We start from the raw sequence: 22,401 nt of genomic DNA, 5'->3' as shown, positions 1-22,401 counted from the left end.
AAGCAGTTGCTGAGCCCTAGCACGAGCGGGTGCGTGACAGCAGCACAAGCCCTTGGGTCTTGGCTGTGACCGCAGCACCTGCCCGTGTAGCGCTAGATGGGGCCACCAGACACCAGATGGCACTGGACTGCTAGATTCCCACTGCCCAAGAACAGTGTCACCTTCACAAGGGATGAGGACAATAATAGCTCCTGCTTACCATACACTATCCTCTTGCCTGGAGTAGTCCTAGGAGCTCCCCTGACAACCAGTGCAGGGGCGCTGTTGTGCAGCCCGTGTTGCAGCTACTAGGTGACGAGCTGGGATCTGAGCCCACCCCTGGTCACGAGCTGGACTGCCTTCAACCTCCTGAGAGTTCCCTGCTGTACTGGCAGGAGTCGAGAAGTTCCACCACTGACCTCTATCCATGAGCCGCTGGACCATTCAGGGCCTCCACGCACCCTAGATCCTGTGGTCTCCTTTCCCTTGCCCCTGGACCTCAGGAAGCCCAGTTCTTCTTCACCAGATGTAACTGACGTCGGCTTCCTGTGTACACCCCCCCCCAGTGATATTTATGCAAATACCAGCAGTACACATACGTTACAAAACATACACCATGTGTGCATGTGTGTTTCTCCTTTTTCTTCTACTTTCCTTACAAGAACTGTTCACGGAACACTCCATGCTCAGGGAACACTTCCTGTCCCAGCCTTGACACTTCCTCAACATGCTGACCTGGGATACCACAGGGTCCCAGAGCTCCTGGAAGGCTGCCCCCTCTGCCCTTGCCCAAGCACAGACTCACCACACAGTTATTTAATCTCTCTGTGAAATGAGGCTTCTACGTCTAGGGTCAGGTGATTTGGATGAGTTCATGTATGTAAGGGGAGTATCACAGTGCCTGGCACTTAGAGAGAACTGCACATTGTAAAATTCATTACTGTCTAAGCACTGCCCTGGCAGTGGGAAATAGCCCACTGTCAGGCACATTCAGGTGTGAAAAGCTGTCCCTGGATCACTGCAAGGGCCAGTGAGGGCCACGGTGGCCACATTTATGCACGGTTGAGTGAGCCACCAGAGCTGCGCCTATCCTCTTGTCCCTGCTCTTGTCTCTCATGAAGTGACTTCCCACTCATACCTCCTCGAATGTGTGCCCCTAGCTAAGACTATCTCTTCACTTTGTCTCTGGGGCCCATCCCTAGCTGCTATTCCCCTTTTCCCATAAATCACTTCGCCCTGTTTTATGGATTTTTAAAAGTGATTTCAATGATTTTCAGTATCACAGAGTTTTACAACCATTACCACAACCAATCAGAACCTCTTCATCATCCCCAAAAGAAGCCTGTACTAAATAACAATTATTCTCCATATCTCCCCAACCTTGCCCTGCTTAACCAATAATACACCTCTGTCCCTACAGATTTGCCTGTTCTGGAAATTTATATAATTGCATTATACATGATGTGGTCTTTTGTGCCTGCTTCTTTCACTTAGCTTAATGTTTTCAAGGGTCCTCCATTGTAGTGTGAATTGATACTTTATTTTTGTGTGTGTGGTTGGATAATATTCCATTGTGCAGTTATATCACATTTTGTTGATCCATCGATCAGCTGATGAACACTTAGGGTGTTTCTACTTTTTGTCCATCATGAATCATGCTGCTATGAACACTCGTGTCCAAGTTTTTGTGTGAACATATGTTTTCCGTTCTCTTGGACATGGGCCTAGGAGTGGAACTGCTAGAGTATGTGCTAACTCTTAACCTTTGAAGAAGCTGCTAGACTGTTTTCCAAAGCTACTGCACCATATTTAAATTCCCACCAGCAGTGTAGGATGGGTTATTTTTATCATCATAAAAAATTCTGGAATAACACCCTTGAGCCAATGGCCCTCTCCTCTTGCTACCCTATTTCTCATTTCTCTGATCCCTTCTACTGCAAAACTCCTAAAAATAAATGGCCTCTACCATTCATCTCCAATTCTTCATCTCCCATTCCCTTTCAACCTATTACTGTTAGATTTTTTTTTTTCTCCCATACTTCACCAAAACAGCTTTTGTCTGTTTGGGTCACCAGTGATACCTGTTTCTGAGTGACGCGTCATTTCTCAGTCCTCACACCTCACCTCTCAGCAGCTTTGGACATGACGGACCATTCCCTCTTTTTTTCCAAGTATTTCCCCATTCTGCCTCTTGGATGAATGTGCCTCTCTTCCCCTTCACCTCCTCTCTCGCTTCACCAGCTACTCCTTCCCAACTTCTAAACACCAGGGCCCCAAGTGCTCAGTGCAGTGCTGTTCTCTGACACTCTCCATGTGATTATAAACCAAGGTAAGGTTTTCGAGTCTCTTATCCCAGACTCCTGGATTTGAACCTCCAACCATGAACTCCAGATTCATATATTTAGCTTCATATTCAACTCGGATATCGATTTGACTTTAGTTTTAACCTCGCAATTCAAAACAACAGTCTGAATGTCTGGTGCTAAATCTGCTCCTGCCCCATCCTCCCCATTTCTGTACATGTCAACTCCATCCTTCTGTTGCTTAGAAAAAAGTCTGGAATCAGGGATATTCCTCTGCTCCTCCCACACCTCACACCCCATCCCAAAGCAAGTCCTGTTGCCAACTTCCTAAGTGCATCTTCAACCCCACCACCTCTCATCACCCATTGCCACCTGGGCTCAAACCAGTTACCTCTCACTTGGTGACCCCTCCAGCAGATCTCCCTGTTCTCCCTTTGGCCCTCAGATTCTCAGTAGCAGGTCTTAAGAGGCTTAGAGTGGTCAGATCACGCTGCTTCTATGTCTAGAACTTTCCAGTGGCTTCTGTTTCACCCAGAGGAAGTGTCAAGGTCTGTAGTGGCCTCCTGGACCCTCCTGATCTGGCACTGCACTGCCTTCCCACCTGCTTCCCTCTCCTATTTGACCGAGTCACACTGGCCTACTTGAACATGCACAGCCCTCCAAACCCAAGCCTTCTCCACTCATTGCCGCCCTGTTTGGAACACAATGTCTGACCTCCAGGGTTCCACATGGAACAAAAATAAAAGCAAGCAGGGCCAGGGATTTAGCTCAGTGGTGCCATACCTGCCTCACAAACACAAGGTCCTGAGTTCAATCCCCAGCACCAAAGCTAAATAAATAAAAGCAAGTCACAGAAGGATACATAATATGGTGCCATTTACATAAAATTTAGGAGTACACACAAATGCTACATATTGTTTATGGATATACATATGTATGTAACAAATTTTTTAAAATGTACTAGCAGGATAAATCCCAAATTCAGGAGAATGATTGCTGTGGTCTAAATATTGGTATCCTCCCCCAAAATTTGGAGCTGGAACCTAATATTTAATGTGACAATATTAAGAGATGAGGCCTCTGGGAAGTGACTAAGTCACTTCTACTCTCGTGAATGGGATTAGTGCCTTATAAAAAAAGGTTCAAAAAATTCCTTTGCCATTCCACCACGTGAGGAATAAGAAAAAGCCATTTTTGAAGCAGAGGGTGGGTTCTTACAAGATACAAAGTCTGTTGATGTGTTGATCTTGACCTTCACAGACTCTAGGACTGTAAGCAATAGATTTCTATTGCTTACCAATGACTTGGTCTAAAGTATTTTTGTTATAGCAACATGAGTAGACTAAGACCATGATTATCTTTGGAAAGGGAAGGAATGGTATCAGTAAAGGTTATGCAGGCACTTGAATGGCTTCTATAATACTTTATTTCTTAAGAATGCTTATTATTAGATATAAGATGACAGCCTAAGATATGGAGTACGAGGATGCTTCAAAGAGTACCTGAATCCAATAGGGAGCAGCACTGTGTGTGTTGGGTCCAGTGGCTGATTTCAATGAGTCGGTTCCTCTTGATCCCTGAGGGATCCCTTAACACCATTAAGGGGCCCATTTGAAGATCTTTGTAATCTCTACATTGATGAACATCAACAGAGTATATAATTCCCTCATAAAGCTTGAAGTGAACACTTTTGATCATGATTCTAGACTATAATTGAAGTAATTCATAAGAGCAGTTGGCTTTCTTCTCATGGCCACTTATCCAAAAGAAACAAGGTTGGCATTTTCTCCTTCTTTGTCAGGTATCTTGTGTCCAGCAGCATCACCCGAGTGCACGTTCATACCTCCAGAGAGTCACCAACTGCATCAGATCGTGAGCCTTTGTGGTGCTCATTTGGAAACTTCAGGTGTTCAATCTAAGGATACCTAGGGCCACTGTGCACTGTGTGAGGACTGTGGGTAGAATGTATCATGGCTATGGCAACCTTTCAAACACCACAGCAACAAAGCAGGGGAGTCAAGGGGAACTGGGATTTCAGGTCCTGTTAGATTTATGGTCCTCTTTTGTTATCTAGTGAGTACAGTCTGTGTAAAGAGGTGTGTGTGTGTGTGTGTGTGTGTGTGTGTGTACATGTGCTAGGTGGAACTACTGATCACTGTTGCCTCTAGCTACCTACCCAAGTTCTGGCCCTGAACCCATGGGCTGGAGTCTCAGTGGGTCCCTGATGGTTGTTTCTGACTGGTTAGCATTTGGAGGTGGCCTTCTGAGTCCAGCTGGAATTATGAACGTACATTGTTTGGAGCAAATTAAAGGGCATGTCGATTTGCACTTGAAATTTATTTCACAGTGGACTGACCCATGCCAGCTGTGTCTAGTGGTCAAGACCTGAGGGGCAAGGTCAAGATGCAGACCACCTTCAGGAAAGCTGGACACACACCTTTGGAATTCCTGTACCTTGGTCATACCTCAAGGGATATTGAGAGGACTGACAGGAAGAGTAAACAGGTTCCATAGGGTTAAATCACCATCCGTGTGGCCTATCACACTTAGTAAAGCAGCAACTTTGCTCCACAGATTATGATCCAAACTGGCACTCTCAGGGGGAGCTCTCCTTTCTTAGGTACCACCTTGGTTCCTGTTATTACAGATCCACAAAATGAACTTCCCCATGAGTAAATGAATGAATGATGCTCTCTGTACCCACCCCATGTCCCCAATTTCTTCACACACGTTCAGAGCTTTTTCACACCCTTGCTCACATGATTTCCTTTGACTACAATGTCCTACTAGTACTCAGTGAAATCCTACCTGCTTCCTAAAGCTTATTTCAGATGTCATTCTTCCCTGACATTTTTCTGATTCCACTCAAATGGATGTGACATCACCCTCCTTGGAACCTTGAGGACAGAGCTTCTGGCCCCTTCCCTTGTGTGCCCCTCTAAGGACCTGGCAGGACACCTGACACACAGCAGGTGCTTGGTGTATGTTAAACTGCACAAAACTGTCTAGGCGCTTTGGATCTTTTGGATCTGCCAGTGTTCTCCAGCAGGTGGGAGCCACAGTTCTTACCTTGGGAGTGAACATGTGTAGGATGCCATCAATCGCCCCTCGCAGCAGCAGCCCTCGGACCAGGAAGCAGGCCAGCACCACATATGGGAAGAGGGAGCTGAAATACATCACCTGCAGGGAGGACAGGGACCCACCATCAAGGAGAGCCCTTCCTGCAGCTGGCATGCCCTCCTTGTTCACAGCAGGCCAGAAGAACCTCTTCTGATATCATGCAGTGGAAAACAGAGCCCTAGGGCCCTCAGGCATGGGGCCAAACTCGCCGTCTACCTGGCTCTGAGCCCAGGCCAAAGCAGGATCAGAACAAGCTGGGGCCAGCATGTCAGTACCTGGGCCTTGATGGTCTTTCTAAGGACTGAGTGGGCTGTGCTAGTGGCTGCCAAGGGGTGAGGGAGCCCTGTACAGTCCCTCCCCATTTTCCCAACAGACCCTTCAAAGACCTTCCCAGTCCTTAAAGCTCCTGTGACAGCAGGACACAGACAAATCCCCAAGCAAAGATCATCAGAAAGAGGCCTCGGTCTTGTCAGCCTGGCCTACAAACATCTGCTGCTCTGAAACAAGTCTCAGGGCCATGTGGTAAATGGCACAGAGACTTAAGAGGGTGTGTGTTCAGAGCTAACAGACTAAGATTTGACCCTGCCTCTTCTACTTACCAGCTACATGGCTTCTCATTATCTATTTAACCTCAGTGTGTCTCTATTTCCCTATTTCTATAATAGGTGCAATAATTCCTAATTCATAAGGTCGAGGGTCAAGTGTGTTCATATATGGGGCAGCCCTGACAAGTGCTGTGAAATGGCACCTGCTGTTTTGGCCTCTGGACGGAGAGGTCAGTGGCTAGGATGACACCACCTTTCCAGAGCTTATCATGCTGTCTTGTTCAGTGAAGACCTTGGAGCCTCACTTCCAGCTTTGAGATATTAGGCAAGGTACCTTCCCTCTCTGGCTCAGTTTCCTCATCTGCAAAATGAGTGGATAGGGCTACTTCTATTTCTAGAAGTCCATAATACTGAAAAATGACAAGTAAGAAAGAGCCTTTCTTTAGAAGAGACCTGAGCTGTGCGGGGAAGGTGTGTGGGGCTTGGCTGGTAAACGCCACCTCAGAGATTGGACTACTGGTGAGCTCTCTGCAGGACTCTGAGGCCCCCTTCACCCAGAGCAACCACCTATGCTCACAGCCCTTTAGTTGTAGACCTGGCAACCTGATGGAGACCACCCTGAGAGAGCTACAAATTCATAAACTGGCTTTTCATATTAAAAGTCTGAGTCTCCCTATTAGCCCACAATGGCTCTCCTGAAGAGCCAGCAATTGGTGTGTAGGAAAGGAACAGCTCCCCACACCACTGGTTACAGGGGAGATGCTGTGATGCCTTGGATGGCAGGACAATTGTGCAGCTAAGGGCAGCTGCCGTATTCTTGGTCAGGCGATTGAAGGACGGATCAGCCTCCAATAACAAGCTCACGGTTTTCACCCCAAATCACTCAGAGCAACCTACTTTAGGTGTTTGCTTAGAAATGTGAAAGGCCCGAAGGTAGACAATGGCCCTGGTCAACACTTCTACTTTTTCTTCTCTTTAATGTCTGCATAGCAGGCCTGAATTATCTGAGCACAGAGGCAGATGGAGCCAGGGCAGTGGTTTTCCAGCAAGCCCCCACGTGCAGAGCTGCAGTGACCGACACTGCAGCAACACTTGCCCCCCTGGAGGCCAGTGCCATCGTCCTGAGCCATCCGGAGGCCCAGTCCTCCTGAAAAGCCTTACTCTGTTGACTAGAAATTCCTGCCCCCTGCTTTCTGCATCTTTCTGCTGCCCTCCCCCAACTCACCTTGCCAGAAGATTGGATGCCCTTGACAACAGCCATGCCCACAATGCTCCAGGCCACAAGGAGGCACAGCGTCATCTTCCAGTTGAGGCCTCCACTCTCAGAGATGGAGTTGGAGATGTCCAAGGCCTCTCGATACCAGAAGTAGGTAGTGGCTGAGCTCTTCTCACATTCTGCCTCCACCACTGAAACCACAGCACAGTCCCCAGGGCCTCAGTTGTTGACAGCAGTGGTGAAGGGTGGCTGAAGGAGTGCTTCCAGAAGGGGTTGTGTTCATTCTGGATTAGCCATAATCTAGCATGTCCCGGCCAATTCTGAGCTCCTTACAGGACCTGGGAGACTTCAGGACACACTGACCCGGCTATTTCCCACCCATATCACCTCCTGCCCATGTCTATCTGTGGAAGGTAGGACAGGCCAGGCTGAATTGGCCTAAAAGTCCTCAGGGGAAGTTTCTGAGCTAAGAGATGGAAGCCTGGATGCTTATCCCAGATTACTGGTTAAATGGATTGTGTGAACATGGGAAAGTGGCTTCAGGGCCTCAGTTTCCCCATTTGTGAAGTGGGTTATCATAACCCAGCACTTTGAAGGATTGGCATACAAATGAAGATTGTTCCCAGATGGCATGGTGTTAGAATAACACAGAGTAGTTCTTAACAACTAAGCAAGAGCCACAGTCCGCATTTTACCTATACTCATTATTTTATCCAATGTCCTGTGAAACCCTGTGGGGTAGGCCAGAAAGAGATCCTTTGCACTGGAGAAGGCGAAAAGAGAGCCAGTGGTGTTAAATTATTTGCCAAGGTGACACATGAGTCAGGGAAATTCCAAATCTGTGCACTGAGCCTGTTAAACTCCTTCCCAGAACAGGGCTGGCTGGAGTCCCCAACAAGAGTAACCCAGGGTCCCACACTTGCCTGCCACGGTCCCATTCCTGATGACAGGACATTCACTCCAGGGCAGTGGATACTGGAAGGACTTAAAGAAGTAGAAGATGCTCCACCCGATGATCACATTATAATATAGCCCGACAAAGAGACAGACCTAAAGACAAGGCCCAGGGCAGGGTCACTGATGCTGCAGGCAATGCCACCCCCACCCACATGCCAACCAAGGCCCATCAGCCCAAGCCAACAATTTAGTACACAGAGATCTGGTGGTGAAGGAACTTAGGCAACCCACAAAAGAATTCTTTGGTTGCTCAGGTTTTCTCTTTTAAGCAACAAACTCCTTAAAATGTTAATTTTTTCTAGTTTGAAATTCTCCTAAGAGAGCTGGAACACTTCCTTGTCATTAACTGAGGACTCAGGATTCTGACTAGAGCTGCTTCCAGGACAATGGAGGCATGAGCAGGTTTTGCCCTTATGAAAAATGGCCTCAGGCAGCTATGGTTTTTGAGATTTTTGCAGACTACTGGTTTCCTATGTCCTCCTCTCTCTCAGGATGCTACTCTCTCTTTGGTAGAATTCCATAGCCTGCCTCTAGAAAAAGATAACTTTTCATTTTTTGGAAACACAATAACCAAGCTTGGGAGAATTTTATTTAAAATAAGAGTACAGGGACTGAGGGAGGACCCTATGGGTTTCTTTGAAAGCAACATTTTATCAGCAGGGATTTGCTGTATCCAGTCTGAGTATGGAGGGGTCCCTTCCAGAGGCCTGGTTGTCTCAGGCAACATGAGGTTTCTGGACCACTCTTGTGAGGAGCTGATGGGCTGGTAAGTAGAGATGAGTGTCCGGGAGGGTCCACATATCCCGGAAGGACCCTGCCTGAGATGTCCCAGGGCTGCACTGTGCACATACCCCAACTTCTCCAACTTTGCACCAACTGTAAATAGCGCATATTGTTTCAGGCAGTGTGGTCCTCTCAGTTAGGAAATATAGTAGCTGTGGCCCTGGAACAGCAGCTGTATACCAGATGATCCTGGTTCCCTCACATACTTGTTCTGGCCCAGGACTCTAACCTGTAAACCTGGTGACCTCTTCCCCAGGAGTCCCTCTGTTTTCCACTTAGTGTCTGCCCCCAACCCTGGACTCACAATGCAGCTGGAAAAGCCAATGCCTCCCAGGCGGGGGCACACGTAGTGCCACACACCGATGCTGCCACGGCGGATCCTCTGGCCCACAGCCAGCTCCAGGAAGAAGAGGGGGATGCCAATGATGATCAGCAGCACCAGGTAGGGCACCAGGTAGGCACCTGTAGGTAGAGGGCAGGGGTGTCAGAGGGTGACTGCAGCACAACAGAGTGTGGTAAGGGATGGCAACGTGTCCTGACATCTCTGCCACATCCCCTACTCATTGTCCCCAGGCCTGGGGCTCCTCTGTGAATGGCCTAGCTCAGGCCTGCGACCTACCCCATTAAGGCCCACCCAGACCCTCCTTCTCTTTGACCCCTCCAAAATGCTAAAGGAGGAACTATGTGTACATTAATGCCTCCCGCTCACCAGACTAGGTTCAGAGACAGACAATACCTCCCTGCCTCTTGGGGATCCACATGTCGAAGAAGACAGACATAGTCATCTCAGAAGACCCTCTGTGGACACCTGTCCACACTCTTCCCATTCACAGGGCAGTGATCCGGACGGCACCGACCCTGCTAATATGCCCTCACAGGCCTGGACCAGATGCTGACACAGCAGACTGGGCAGCTCCAGGGAAGCAGGTTTGGGAACTCTCTGAGGAGTGGGGGTCTGACCAGCACTGCCATTAATCCATAGCTAATTGGGAGGAACAGAAGAGAATTAGCCACTCAGCAAAGGGCAGTCAAGAGGATCATAAAGGATAGAATGGATCTTGCTAAAGATCCAGATGATAAATTAATCTCACTGTCCTAAACCTTACTATAGACACAATCTCAATTCTAAGTGACAGGGCATTTAGCAAGAGAATTAAAGCCACATCCAGACACGGATGAGTGCACCCCTCTGAGAGCTGTGCCAGCAACCTAGTCCTGTTAGCAGCACTGTGAGCCAGTGTCAAACACTGTCAGGCCTGCCGTGCTCACCAGCGTCCTGATGGTCACCAGCACTTCCACACCAACCTCACAAGTCAGGAGTCTCCAGAAGCACCCCCAGCCACACTGTTCTGCCCCTATAACATGACATACACGTGCCCAATCTGCCAATGGAAACTGGGAGTTGGGCATCTCCTAGGCATAAAAATTGGCACTTGGCAACAGATACCTAGTGTGGGTTTCTCTATGCCAGGCACAGGCAGTGGGCAGTACTGGAGTAACAGAAGGCACAGACGCTGGGAGGCAGGACTCTTGGATTCACACAAGCAATACCAGCACTTATGTGTACCCACTCATCACGGACTCGTTACCCAGGGCCAACCAAGCACAGGATGCCCAGGGAGTGGCCAGAGTCCAATGGAACTATCAGGAAAGCTTCCAGGAGAAGTAACCCAGAGTCCTATACAACAGTATCTATTTCGTCTCACACACATCCAGTGTGTCATTAACAAGCAGCCCCATCATGGCATTCAATGGAAGGAGGGACAGAATGACCACACATGTAGACCCCTGGGTCTCCCTGTAACACAACCTTTGGCCTGGCTGAACATGATCTGGTGCAGAAAGGTAAACGGAAATAGCCTCACTGGTTTTGTGTCTTGTCCCAGGGTGCTTGGATAGGGTGAGATGGGTTTCAGGGTGTTGGTAAAGTAGGGTGGCATCTTCTGTGGATGCTTCTATCTCCCCTCAACCACCAAATAACTGGGGAGAGCCTCCAAGTAGAAGCTGTCCAAGAGTGATCCTGTGGCAGACTGGACTCTGGCTTCCCACCACTCGGGCCCTGTCCACCTCAGCTAGCCTGAAGGATGTGGATTTGACTGCAGGTCTCTTGCCCACACCAAGGTCCAGCTGACCAGAGTGCTCAAGGGACTGTGTGAAGTCTAGGTATTCAGAATCTGGGGTTAAGCAGATGGTTACTATACTTCTGTATAGTAACTTCTGCTAAAATCACTTGGAAATGCAAGACCTCTTCCACTTTAGAAAATATAATTTAGGGACACAACTGGATCTCTTTTGATGTTCCAGTAGCAACTGGAGCCTGAGGTCTGAACAGGTCAGGGAATTCAGAAATTTAGCAGAATGTGACCATAAGCAAGTGGAATTTGGACTCTCTGGTTTCCTGGATCTCTAGTGGCCTATGTCCCAATCTACACCCTGTGCCTTGCTTCTGGAAAAACCTGAGTCTTTTTATGGGGTTTTAAGACCCCTTAGCCCCAATCTGTTGAGATATGGGTTAAGAAGGAACTAAGAACAAGATCCTGAAGCCCTCCCAGGCTTGAAGATTGCCTCTGACATGTAAGTAACTATATGGCTTCAAATTACTTGCTTTCTCTGTGCTGTTATTTTATCATTTGTGCAAAAAAGAGGTCAAAAATATTAGAGTAGAATTGTATGAAGCTGCTGATATTTGACCATTTTTGACTTACAGAAAGGCCATTTCATACACTTCAACCCTACTCCTGTCACATGGGGCTGTTCTAAGGGGGAAATCAGTTACCTATAATATGCACTTAAAGAACATTTGTCTCTTTCTAATTAAATAAACAGAAAAAAAAGCAAAGCGGATGCAGACTAAAGAAACTTCCAGTAACTGACAGAGCTAAGCAGAGTTCCAGTTTCCATCTAGAATTAAGCAAAGCATGATTTAATCATGCATGGCTCAAAACCATGGTGTCAGCTCTCAGGCCAAACAGTTGTCTCCTTCCTGTAATAATTTGCCTCCTTCTAATTTAAAATGACTTACTATAAAACCTATAAAATACAGGACAGTTAACAGCACAGACAAAAGAACAATGCAGGAATCAGAGGGTGGAAGGGTGAAGGCAGGAATGTGAAGCAGTAAATGCAGCATGCTGAGAGTTGACCATGATTTTCTTCTGTGGCTGCTTCTGGCTGTCTGGTACCATGGTGATTGTCTGGTGAGGCTGTGAACAGAGTAGGCAAGAACTTCCGTGTGTGTTTGTGTGTGTGTGTGTGTGTGCACATGTGCACATGGTGGTGGTAGTGGTAAGAGAAACTCTGATTCACCACCAAGTGTCCAGAGAACACTGATCATCTCAGCCAGAAAAAAACAACAAAAACAAAGTTAAAGGTTCCTAGCTAAGTCTCCAAATGCCATGTGTCCCCCAAACCATTTTGGGCTCCTCAGATTCTTCTTAACATCCCACAGAATGTAAGGAAAGCATCCACAATGTTTATATCTTGTTTGGGCTGGTCTCACATGAACACAGCGATCATGCCATATAGAACCAAAAACTCTGATTGGCAGTTTACAGAAAAAATTTAAAAAGACCTTCAAGGAAGGCAACCATGTGGCAAATATACTCTGTGAAGAGAGAAAGTTGAAAGAATCTGGCATAACTTGGTCTCGAGAGTTGAGATGGGCAGTAAAAACTTGGAAGAAGAAGAAGCCTCAGCCAGACTTTGCCTTTTGAACAATGCAAAGAATGTGCCCAGGAAGAGGGGAAGGTCCCTGAATCAAGTTCCATATCTAGGAGAGGTTGCACGGTGAGAATCTCTGGAGCAGGGAGGAGAAGACTTGGGTTAAAATGACCACAAAGCTTTGGCCACCAAATAGGCTGGAGTGCGATGGTCTGAGAGAAGGGGTCTTAGGAGGTGGAAGCTTCCACTGGTTGGCTTTCTCAGGAGCCAAGATCTGGGCTTGGAAATGTCATTGTTTTGAGCCTATTGGAGGTTTCATTTGTCTTCAGTAAGTTATCCCATGTTTCAAAGCAGGCTGCCTTTAGGAAATTCTAGGTCTAGTTACTGGAAAGGCAATGCCTGAGGGCTTCTCCTCACCCTGGTTCAACACCTGATACAGAGAGATCTTTTAGAGGAACCTGTACCCAGGCACAGCATGAGGCCTCCACGGGGAGCAGTGGGGGTGGTTTGAAATGCTCAGGCTCCAGCCAGGCTGGCCAAGTTGAGCCTTGATTTTGTCACTTGCTTAAATATTGGTCACACCTGACCCTGAACAAGTTACCTAACCAATTTGTGCCTCACTTTTGCAGTCTCTAAAGTAAAGATGGTGACAGCTACCTCTTTGCCTAAGGTTGTTGTGGGGATTCAGTGGTTGAACTGTGCAAATTTGGTGCTTCTATTGTTCCAAGATGCTCATGTATCAGCATTTCAGGTCTCTGAGCCTAATAAGTGCTTAGAACAGTGCCAACTCTTACACCCAGTAAGCATTTTATAATAATGGCCTACAGCTGCTCTTTACTATGAGTTGGGTTCTCTGTAAAGCTCATTTAATCCTTCCATTTATCATATGAGAAGAAACCATTATCGTCCCCATTTTAGAGGAGGCACAAAAAGAGAGAGAGGTTAAGCAACTTGTACTAGGTCCCAAAGCTGACTGGCCAGGCTGGGATCTACACCTAGGCATTCTCATCCTGGCCCACAGCCTCTGCATAGGTGTTAGCCACCATTGTGGCTATTCTGTAGGCCTTATTCTAGGATCTTAAGCTCCCACTTACATAAGCTGCCTCAGCAAAAGGATGCTCCTTTATACCCCTAAGCCAGGCCTATTTTCAGGACACCCAGTTGCAAACAGGGCTACCTCTTACCCCCTCCATTTTTCTGGCACAGGTAGGGGAACCTCCAGATGTTGCCGAGGCCCACAGAGAAGCCAATCTGGGCCAGGATGTACTGCAGTTTGCTATTCCAGGCTGGCCGGTCCTCTGCGTCCAGCTCCTCCTCCGCTGCCTTCTGCTTGCCACCTGACTCACCAGCTACATTCAGTATACTTTGCTTATAGTCCACAGGCTCCTCGAGGGCCAGGAGATCAGCCACTGACTCAGTGACATGCTCGTTGCTGTGCTCACGCTGGGTCACCTTGCTGTTCTTCGGCATGGGTGCCACTGGGGCCGTGTAGCCCTGCTCCCCAGCAAACAGAGATGGTGGGACTAAGCTGCTGTCAGGTTTTTCTCATCCAGGGACCTGTGAACCAAGTGGTAAGGAGAGCATTAGCTGAGCGCCCCAGGGGCCTGGGGATCCCAGAGTAAACATAACCCAAATCAACTCCCTGCCGCACACTCTGAGGCTGTCAGGGGCCTCAAATGTTCAGCCCTTCTTCCTTCCCATCGAGGCGCCTGCAGGAGCTCTGAGCCTACACACTCAGATTTCCCAGAGATCTCACCTGAGAGTCATTAGAAAGGTAAACCTCAGGGCTGGTTGTAGCTCAGTGGCACTGCACCTGCCTGACAAGTGTAAGGTCCTGAGTTCAATCCCTGCTACCAGAGGGAAAAAAAAGAAAGACAAGCCTAGTAGGGACAAAACCATAATACAACAAACCCACCATGACACTGCTGTCTTCCATACTGCAGAAACTAGAATATTCCAAACCCTTTGGAGTGTCTCCACAGCTTTCCCCTTCCAGAGTAGCCACGGTTGTGGCCAAGGCCCCCTTTTCCCATTTTGTGTTCCATCCAGCCAAAACTACCTGGCAGGATCCTTCTCAAGGGTCTTTCTATTTAAAATGTTCTCCAAGGGCCAGTAACATCACGAGGACCTTGATAAAAATTCATAACCTCAGGCCTAATTTAGGCCTGTTGAATCACTTTTGGCAATCGTACAGGATTTATACGTGGTCCAGTAGGTCATTAGTATTTGCACAAAGAAAAAAAGCTCTAGAGCCCTCACTATGGGATCCCTGGAACCAGCTATTGAAGTCCCTTTGTTTCCCTGGCAGGAGCTGCTGAGCAGGCTCAGCTAAGGCTTCTGGCACCAGAGCCTAGAAATGCTTGCTCCATGCCAAAAATCCCAGGTCATTGCTCAGCACTGACATTATCTGAGGGCCACTGCAGCCAAGAGCTGCTTTTCCATTCTTCAGTGACAGTTTTACAGCAGATAATGTCTGTACAACATGGGCAGGGGAGGCAAAGCCCTTTCCTGCTCCTGCCAATCCTCATTTGTCTTTCATGCTTTCCCTTAAAGAAATAAAGCACCAAGAAAATGAATTATTTGAAGAAGCCTTATATGCTGTTATATTTCAAAGTTCCTCCTCATTAAGGGGAGGTTGGAGGATTTAAAATTAAACACATGCACACACCCTGGCCCGCAGTTGCCCTGCATCTTTCTAGGGATGTAAATTACCCTGCTCTGTAATTACTTTATTAAGGTAACAAGCTGTCTCTGGAAGCTGGATTCCCTGTGTGTTCTCTTCATATGCCTGTGGCACCCAAACAGCACGGGCACAGTCACTGTGCAGCAGAAGGGCACACGACTGCCCTTTCTGCTGCCCATGACCCAGACAGGCCTCCTTGCTGACTCAAAGACATGGCCTTCTACGGGACCTGGTCACCCAGGTTCTATTACTCATGTGATGAAGCTATGAGACCTAGCAAGTGGGTATAACTGCCTGTGCTGTCCTGTGCAACTCCCTTCCCTGGCCAGGCCATGGACCATATTAGCAGGTGAAACTTCCTTGCCCTCCTCATCCAAGGGCAGCAGTGAGTCTTTGCACCTCTCTCCTCCCACCCTAGGAAGAGTTGGGTCTTGGGCTTCGGAGGAACTTGGACAGGGTCCACCTGCCTAAAAGACCTCAGAACTCCCTGCAAGGCTCCAATCCCCCTTAATGAGAAGATGTTTTGAAACCACATTTTGGGAAGCCACTTCACAGAATCTCACCTGATTTCCACCCGCCTGGAGGGTACCCCAAGGTGGTGCTTGGCTGTCTATAGAACCCTCAGCTTCCCTGCACCACTGCCATGTTGCTTGTTAGCTATACAAGTGCAGGCTACCCCAAGTTATGCCTGGGATATCAGGATGAAAGCTCCCTCCCCGTATACACATAGCAGATTGCTGGCTTGGGGCACTCGAATGGAGGAAACCTAAGCCATATGCAAAAGATGCTTGTCTGGCTATCCCATCCTCCTTTCAGCTCACAAGGACAGCTTTTACAAAAGGCTGGAGCCAAGGAGAAATGTTGGGTCCCTTTAGAGACTGCAATTGCTGAGGTATCTTGGCTCAAAGGCGCTCTCCAACTATTCTGCCTAAAACAAGATTTGATCTGCACAATCTGCAGTGCATTAGAACTAATTTACTGATCATAAAGCCACAACTGGAAAGAAATAAGGGGAATTCCTGCCATTCTGTAGAAGTTACGAGAGAGAGAGAGAGAGAGAGAGAGAGAGAGAGAGAGAGAGACTGTTGCTTGCTAGGGATTGAACCCAGTGCCTCCTGCATGCTAGGCAAGCACTCTACCATTGAGCTACAGCTCCAGCCCCAGAATTTATCCTGATGCTGACCAACTGGAGCACATGTTTCTCCAAAAATAGCCTGGTGAGTGCCACCTCTAGTCACCCCATGAGAAAGGGCTGGGGAAAGAAAAGAGCAGTATTGTAGATTAGGAGGACTCAAGAGCAAAACTAGCACATTCTGGGGAAGTCAGAGAAGACCACCGATAGCAGTGCCCTGGCAACCACAGGGCCATGCTTAACGCTGTACAAGCTTCTGCCTTCTCCCCATATCATGGATGCATCCTGCATTGCAGGGTGGGGTTCAGGGACCCCATACCAGCAGGTCCACATGATGCAAAGTGCTGGCCCAATACTGCAAGCTGAAGCACTGGCTGCGATCATGACTGGGAAGTTCTGTGCTCGGTGACTATGCTCGGGCAGTAGCAGAGCCAGATCCTGAGAAAATAAAGCTTCAGGCACCCTAGGAATTGCCAGACTCAACAGTCTCATTTTATATATGTGGAAAATGAGGCTCAGAGACAAAAAGGGAACTGTTTGGAACTTCTCAGGTCCTTTGGCACCATGACCAGAGTCTCATCTGGAAAGTACCTCCCACTGAGTCCAGCTCAGCAGAGATGCAGGACACAGAAGAAGGCAGTTGGGTGTTGGGGTATTCGACAGCTTCAAATCTGGCTTCCAAGTCACACAGGGCTGGGTTTGAGAGCCCTCATTTGATTCATTCATTTACTCACTGGCTCACTCACCCATCTGATGTACATTTCCTGAGTCCTTCTGTATACTAGGATCAGTTCTAGAAGGATATGGCAGTGAACAAAACAAGCCAAGCATCCCCTTGTACAGTTCACCTCTTTTGTGGAGTAGCCAGATGCTAAAAGTGTACATGTTGAATACAATGTGCTACTAAGAGAAGAAACACAGGAAGGGCGGAGCGAGCTGCTGAGCTGCTCCTCCATGCTGGGGTGGAGTGCTGGGGGGATCGGGAATGGAGACATTGGAGCGCAGGCCTGAATGACGGGAGAGTGTTGGCCGGGGGAAGAGTGGACACATGCTCCAGAAAGGAACCAGGAATGGCAAGGTGACCACAATGGAGTGAGAGAGGGGAGAAGGCCAGAGGGCGGTGGAGAGGAAAGACTCGGCCATACACCAGCTGTGTGCTCTTGGACAGAGCACCTTAATGACAGGAGCATCAGTCCCCTCCTGAGTGAAACAGTTCTAGTGACAGTTCCCCTCACCAGGGAAGGCTGTCGGGAGGAGTCAGTGAGTCGCCACAAAGAGGTACCCAGAACACAGCAGGGCACGCAAGATGGACAGAGAGCTACTGCTGCACCCAGGAGGCATCATTTATCTTTCTATATTTAAAATACGGAAGTCTTCATATTTATATTTGGTTACATGAATCTACTCTCCTCACTAAGGCCCAAAGTGAGCACAAAGTGGCAGTGAGGTTGGCAGTAGAGAGGAGCATTTGCTACACTTAGAAGTGCCCACTTTCGTTGGTGAGAACGGACATCCTCCAGAGGCTGCTTGTCAGCATTCCACGAAGTCCTGTCAGTTACAATGCTAGGTGGCCAAAGGAGCTAGGTAAACTTCATGCAGCTCCACATGGGTCCCAAAGATCCATATTATTAATATTATTAATTTTTAAAAACCAGGGGAACAGCCCAAATGCCCATCAACCGCTGAATGAATAAAGAAGATGTGGGTCTTTTATGCAATGGAGTACTACTCTGCCATAAAGGAGGATTAACTTGAGACATTTTTAGGTAAATGGATGCACCTTGACCATACTCTTAAGTGAAATAAATCGGACACACGTGTTCAATTATCACATGGTTTCTCTGTGTGAGAAAATGAAAATGTTAATAAGGACCAAAATGTGTAAAAGACGTGGTGAAATAGGAAGAAAATGGTCCAATGGGAAAGGAAACTAGAGAGGGGAGGAGTGGAAGGGAAGGAAAAGAAAAGGTAAAAAGAGGATAGAAGGAAAAATGGAAACAAAATTTTCGTAAATAGGAAAAGAAGAGGGGCTGAAAGGAGGAAGGGAGGGAATTGGGAAAAAAAAAAGAAGAATCAAGATATACAGGTACAAATTCCATATGGTGAATGTTATCAATATGTATATCTAAAATGTAGCAATAAAATTAATTTTTTAAAAAAGGAAAATGCATTAATAAACCAGTCCTCACTTGAAAAGTTTAGAGTTATCATTATTGTTACTGTTACTAATAAAAACTCACGCATAGTACAGTGGTACCTCGGTTCACAAATTTAATTTGTTTTGATTTGGGGGAAGATGGCCACAGTTTGTGTTTGGTACCCAATGTGGAGTTTGTGAATAGAAGCAAAACTTTGTCAAATGCTTTTGAGAACCGAATTGCTTGCAGACAGAAGCATTTGTGAACCGAGGTTACGACCGTATTTGTCATCACTTGAAATAATTCAGAAACATTTTGATATACTCTGCGGGTACAGTATGGGCTGATGACTCTGTTCAGGAGTTGTTTGGCCTGGGTCCAATCCCAGCTTCACTGTGTACCAGCTGTGTCCTCATCTGTCACACGAGGGTGTCTACAGTGCCCCCTCACAACACAAGATGAAGGACCCAGGGCTGCTGACCCCGAGAGATGCTCACAAATGCTGCTTTTTCTTTGGGATCTTATTAGATTCACACTCACCACAAAGCAAGCTGGCTGAGCTCACAGCTGCCACCACCCTAGGCTACACACAGGGGCGCTGAGACCCAGGGTGGCACAGAGTCACCCTGCTCCTGTGTTAAGTGCCCTAAGCAGAAAGTCTTCTTTAAAGGGGAGTTGACAGCGGAGACTTGGGACAACCTTCCCTCTTCTTGCTCCTCATCACCAGTTCCTTAAAGCCTGGAGTTCACGTGCTGGTGCAAGGGCAGCTTTCAGACCCGGGCATGGAAACCCAAAGTTCCCAGCCAACAGCCCCAAAGCACACCCCTAAACAAGTGCTAGGATCAGGGAAGGACCCAGCGGGAACAATTCCTCTCTATCCTGCCTTTGCATCCCATTGAGCCAGCCATGATCCGGGCCTCAGCCACTGCACCTCCTTTTCCCAGTGAGTAAAATGGGTTGGGCCCCTTCAGTTCCAGCACATGTCCAGCAAGGGCCCCTCCCGCATGGGCCTGTGAGTCCTGCCACTCCGTCAGCTGGGAGTTCTCTGGGGGGTGTCATGGGGATGTGCAGACAGCCAGCCCAGCGTACTCTAATTATCCCTCGGTAGTATGGGGGTGGGTTATAATGTCGTTTCACGAGCGGTGCATCCGTTATGAAGCTGCTTGTACTCTCTGAAAGGAATGCCTCAATTACTTAAGGCACACTGCAGATGGGTAAAGTGCAGAGCAAGCCCTCCATGCCAGCTTGTCACTTAGCAACCCATGCTGCTTACGGCTCAGAATAGCTCCTGTGAGAGAAGTAGGACTGAGCAGTGAACTGTGAATCTTCTTAAAAGGAAAAAAAAATAGTGCGACTAGCAGGCAGACAGGTAAAAATATCTCTTCGCAGAGTGCTGACGGCTCCACAACAATTTTTTTAAGCACAGCATCTGGCAATTAGCTAGAAGGGTGGGGAATGTCTATGCTCACACTGTAACCGGGGCTATGCCTGGAGCCCCCTACCCGCCAGCCGCTGAAGGCAGGAGAGGAGCTTTTCTGCAATGCTGAGGCCATCTCACCTGAGCACCTACCTTTGTTTCTGGGGTGTCTCTTGCCCAGAAAGGTGGTACCAGGTCACTCAAGGGACAAACTTCCCAGAGGAGAGGTGTGGAAAAGCTGCCATCTTGGGAAAGCAGGCAGCCAGTGACACCCCAGGTGCCTAACTGTGCTACCCTCAGGTGTGTGGCTGTGGAGAGGGTGCTGTGATCTAGCACGTCCTCAGAGAGCAGTCTGTACACTGAAGCAGACTGGAAGAGCCTTGCAGAGTAGTAGAGGAATGCCGGCCCCTAGACGGCAAGGCCAAGGTCCGCTTCAAGAAGACCTGGTGGTGAAAAGGAAGCATGGTCAGGTCTTCTTTCCTCCGAAAACACTGGCAGCTTCCCGATTTCCCCGTGACAGGCAGCTGTGGCCTCAACAGTTCTAATTACCTCCGAGCCTCTGGGCTTCCACCGAGCCCTAAACAGGTCGGACTGTTATCAGAGACAAACTGTCCTCCAAATTATTTTTAATTGTTTTATTGGAACCTCTGTTGCCTAGAGCCATCTTTTAATGGGGCCTGGCCCCGGCTGGGTGGCTGCCTTCCTTGGCCTTTTCCAAAACACACAGGCAGAACCTCAGCACCATTTTTGATCTCTCCCTCCTTCACTGCATCCAAGTGTTTAGCTCTGACCTGTTTTCACCCTTCATGCTCTGGTTCAGTCCTTCTCCCCGGCTACATGCCAGAAGCAGACTCCCGACTCACTTGTCTAGGCTACCCTACCTGCTGCCTTCAGAAGGGCCTACCGGAAACGCCATGTCGCCCCGCTCCTGCTGCTTACCAGTGCCCAAGGCTCTTTCCAAGGTATTGGGCCTCCTCCATCTCTCTGGCCTCAGCTTCCACTTCCATCCCAGCCCACTCACCATTCCCTCTGCACAAACCCTCCCCATCCTCTGCCTCCTAAAGCCTTCTAGGTCCATGGCCTGGCCTCTGTGATGCCTTCTGTGATTCCTTCAAAAGCATTAATGACTCTTCTCTGCCTTCTCAGCATAGTCCTAATAAGGCTATTTTATGCTTTCACCATCTGGCTGTCTGGCATAACTAGTTGTTTACATGCCTGGTTCCTTTTCCAAACAGGAAGCTCCTTGAAGGCAGAAACCAAGGTGTATTTAGCTTCATGTCCACCATCTACTACTCCCTGCCCAGTCAGTACCTGACACACACAGGATATCCTACAGGTTTCTTTAGACAGAAGAACATGGTACTAATAGATGTCCTAGGTCCTAGGTCCCCACCTTCCAACCCTCTGAGAATAACCTGCTTCTCATGTTGAAATTCTAGCTGCTACGTTTACCTCTGAAACAAAAAGGCAGGGGTGAAAAGAGAATAGAGTGGACTAGAGAGATAATGAAACCTAGTAGATGTCTGTCTGCCCCAGCTGGGGGAGTCTAATCAAGTGTAGCTCTCAGCAGATGTGGGGAGGGCCCTAGGATGTGGAGCCCAGCTTTCTGTTCCTTATTGATCTGTAAAATATGGAACACTGCTTATCTACCAACCCCATCTGGTTACCACATGGATTGAAGGAGAAAGAACAGCTCATTGAGAAGTCAAATAAATACAGTGGCAAACTTCTGACTCCCCAGATTTGTCAGGTTTGTGTTTCGTTCTCCCACTTCATATTTCATTTGACAAGGCCGGGCTCTGCTGTCTTTCTATCATATGTGCTCAACAAATAGGATATGAATGAATGAATTGAATGAGCAGATGGATAAGCAATGCAGTTTAAATTCCCATTTCTTTTTTTTTTTTTTTTTTTACAATCTGGGGTACTTTTATAGCTTCCAACTTTTTTTCCAGTACCTGATACAATTTTTTGATCCCAAGAACATGTCATGCCCCAGGGATGCTTCAAGTGATTTTTGTTCTTGTTGTTGTTGCTCTGGTTTTTGGAGACAGGCTCTTGCTATGCAGTTCAGGCTGGCTTGAACTCACTGTGTAACCCAGGCTGGCCTCAAACTCACAGCAGTCCTCCTGCCTCGGCCTCCTGAGTGCTGGGATTGTAGATGTCCACCACTATGCCTGGCTAAGTGACATTTTAAACACTAAAATACACCTGAGAAGCTTGGGCATCATTCAATTATTATTACTATTACTGCTGCCTCTTTTAAAGGAACCAGTATGAATGCTCCACCTTCCCCTTTGTAGGCAGGGTCCATCCTCATCTCAGAGAAACAAACTTGTCATGATCTGGCACAGAGCATGCCACTGGACTAGGGGGACCATTCCCAACAACAAATCAGGCCAACCAGCCAGCAGGACCTCCCGCGGCCACCCCTCACCTCTCTGTTGCATTTGCTGAGTATGTTCTCT

At 47.9% G+C, this 22,401-nt stretch overlaps 1 protein-coding gene across 3 annotated transcripts in view; it reads right to left on the bottom strand.

Moving 5' to 3' along the window:
- Slc6a17 (solute carrier family 6 member 17) overlaps nucleotides 1-22,401 on the bottom strand; it is a 42,411-nt gene that overhangs the window by 11,917 nt on the left and 8,093 nt on the right. The window contains exons 1-6 of one of the 3 annotated variants that reach the window (XM_019204805.2): nucleotides 20,087-20,376; nucleotides 13,748-14,120; nucleotides 9,208-9,365; nucleotides 8,087-8,213; nucleotides 7,173-7,354; nucleotides 5,352-5,462 (exon numbers count right to left, since the gene is read on the bottom strand). In XM_019204805.2, coding sequence (XP_019060350.1) covers nucleotides 5,352-5,462; nucleotides 7,173-7,354; nucleotides 8,087-8,213; nucleotides 9,208-9,365; nucleotides 13,748-14,033 — 864 coding nt within the window. In that variant the 5' untranslated portion in view covers nucleotides 14,034-14,120; nucleotides 20,087-20,376. Of the gene's footprint in view, nucleotides 1-5,351; nucleotides 5,463-7,172; nucleotides 7,355-8,086; nucleotides 8,214-9,207; nucleotides 9,366-13,747; nucleotides 14,121-20,086; nucleotides 20,377-22,401 lie in introns of those variants that run through there. The other 2 variants (XM_010606013.3, XM_019204806.1) reach the window with 2 other exon arrangements.

This window comes from Fukomys damarensis, unplaced genomic scaffold (assembly GCF_012274545.1).
Source record: "Fukomys damarensis isolate Sample0158 unplaced genomic scaffold, DMR_v1.0_HiC HiC_scaffold_33, whole genome shotgun sequence".
Taxonomy (NCBI): domain Eukaryota; kingdom Metazoa; phylum Chordata; class Mammalia; order Rodentia; family Bathyergidae; genus Fukomys; species Fukomys damarensis.
The sequence above is the reverse complement of the archived record's forward strand: the minus strand, read 5'-3'. Positions and strand labels throughout refer to the sequence as shown.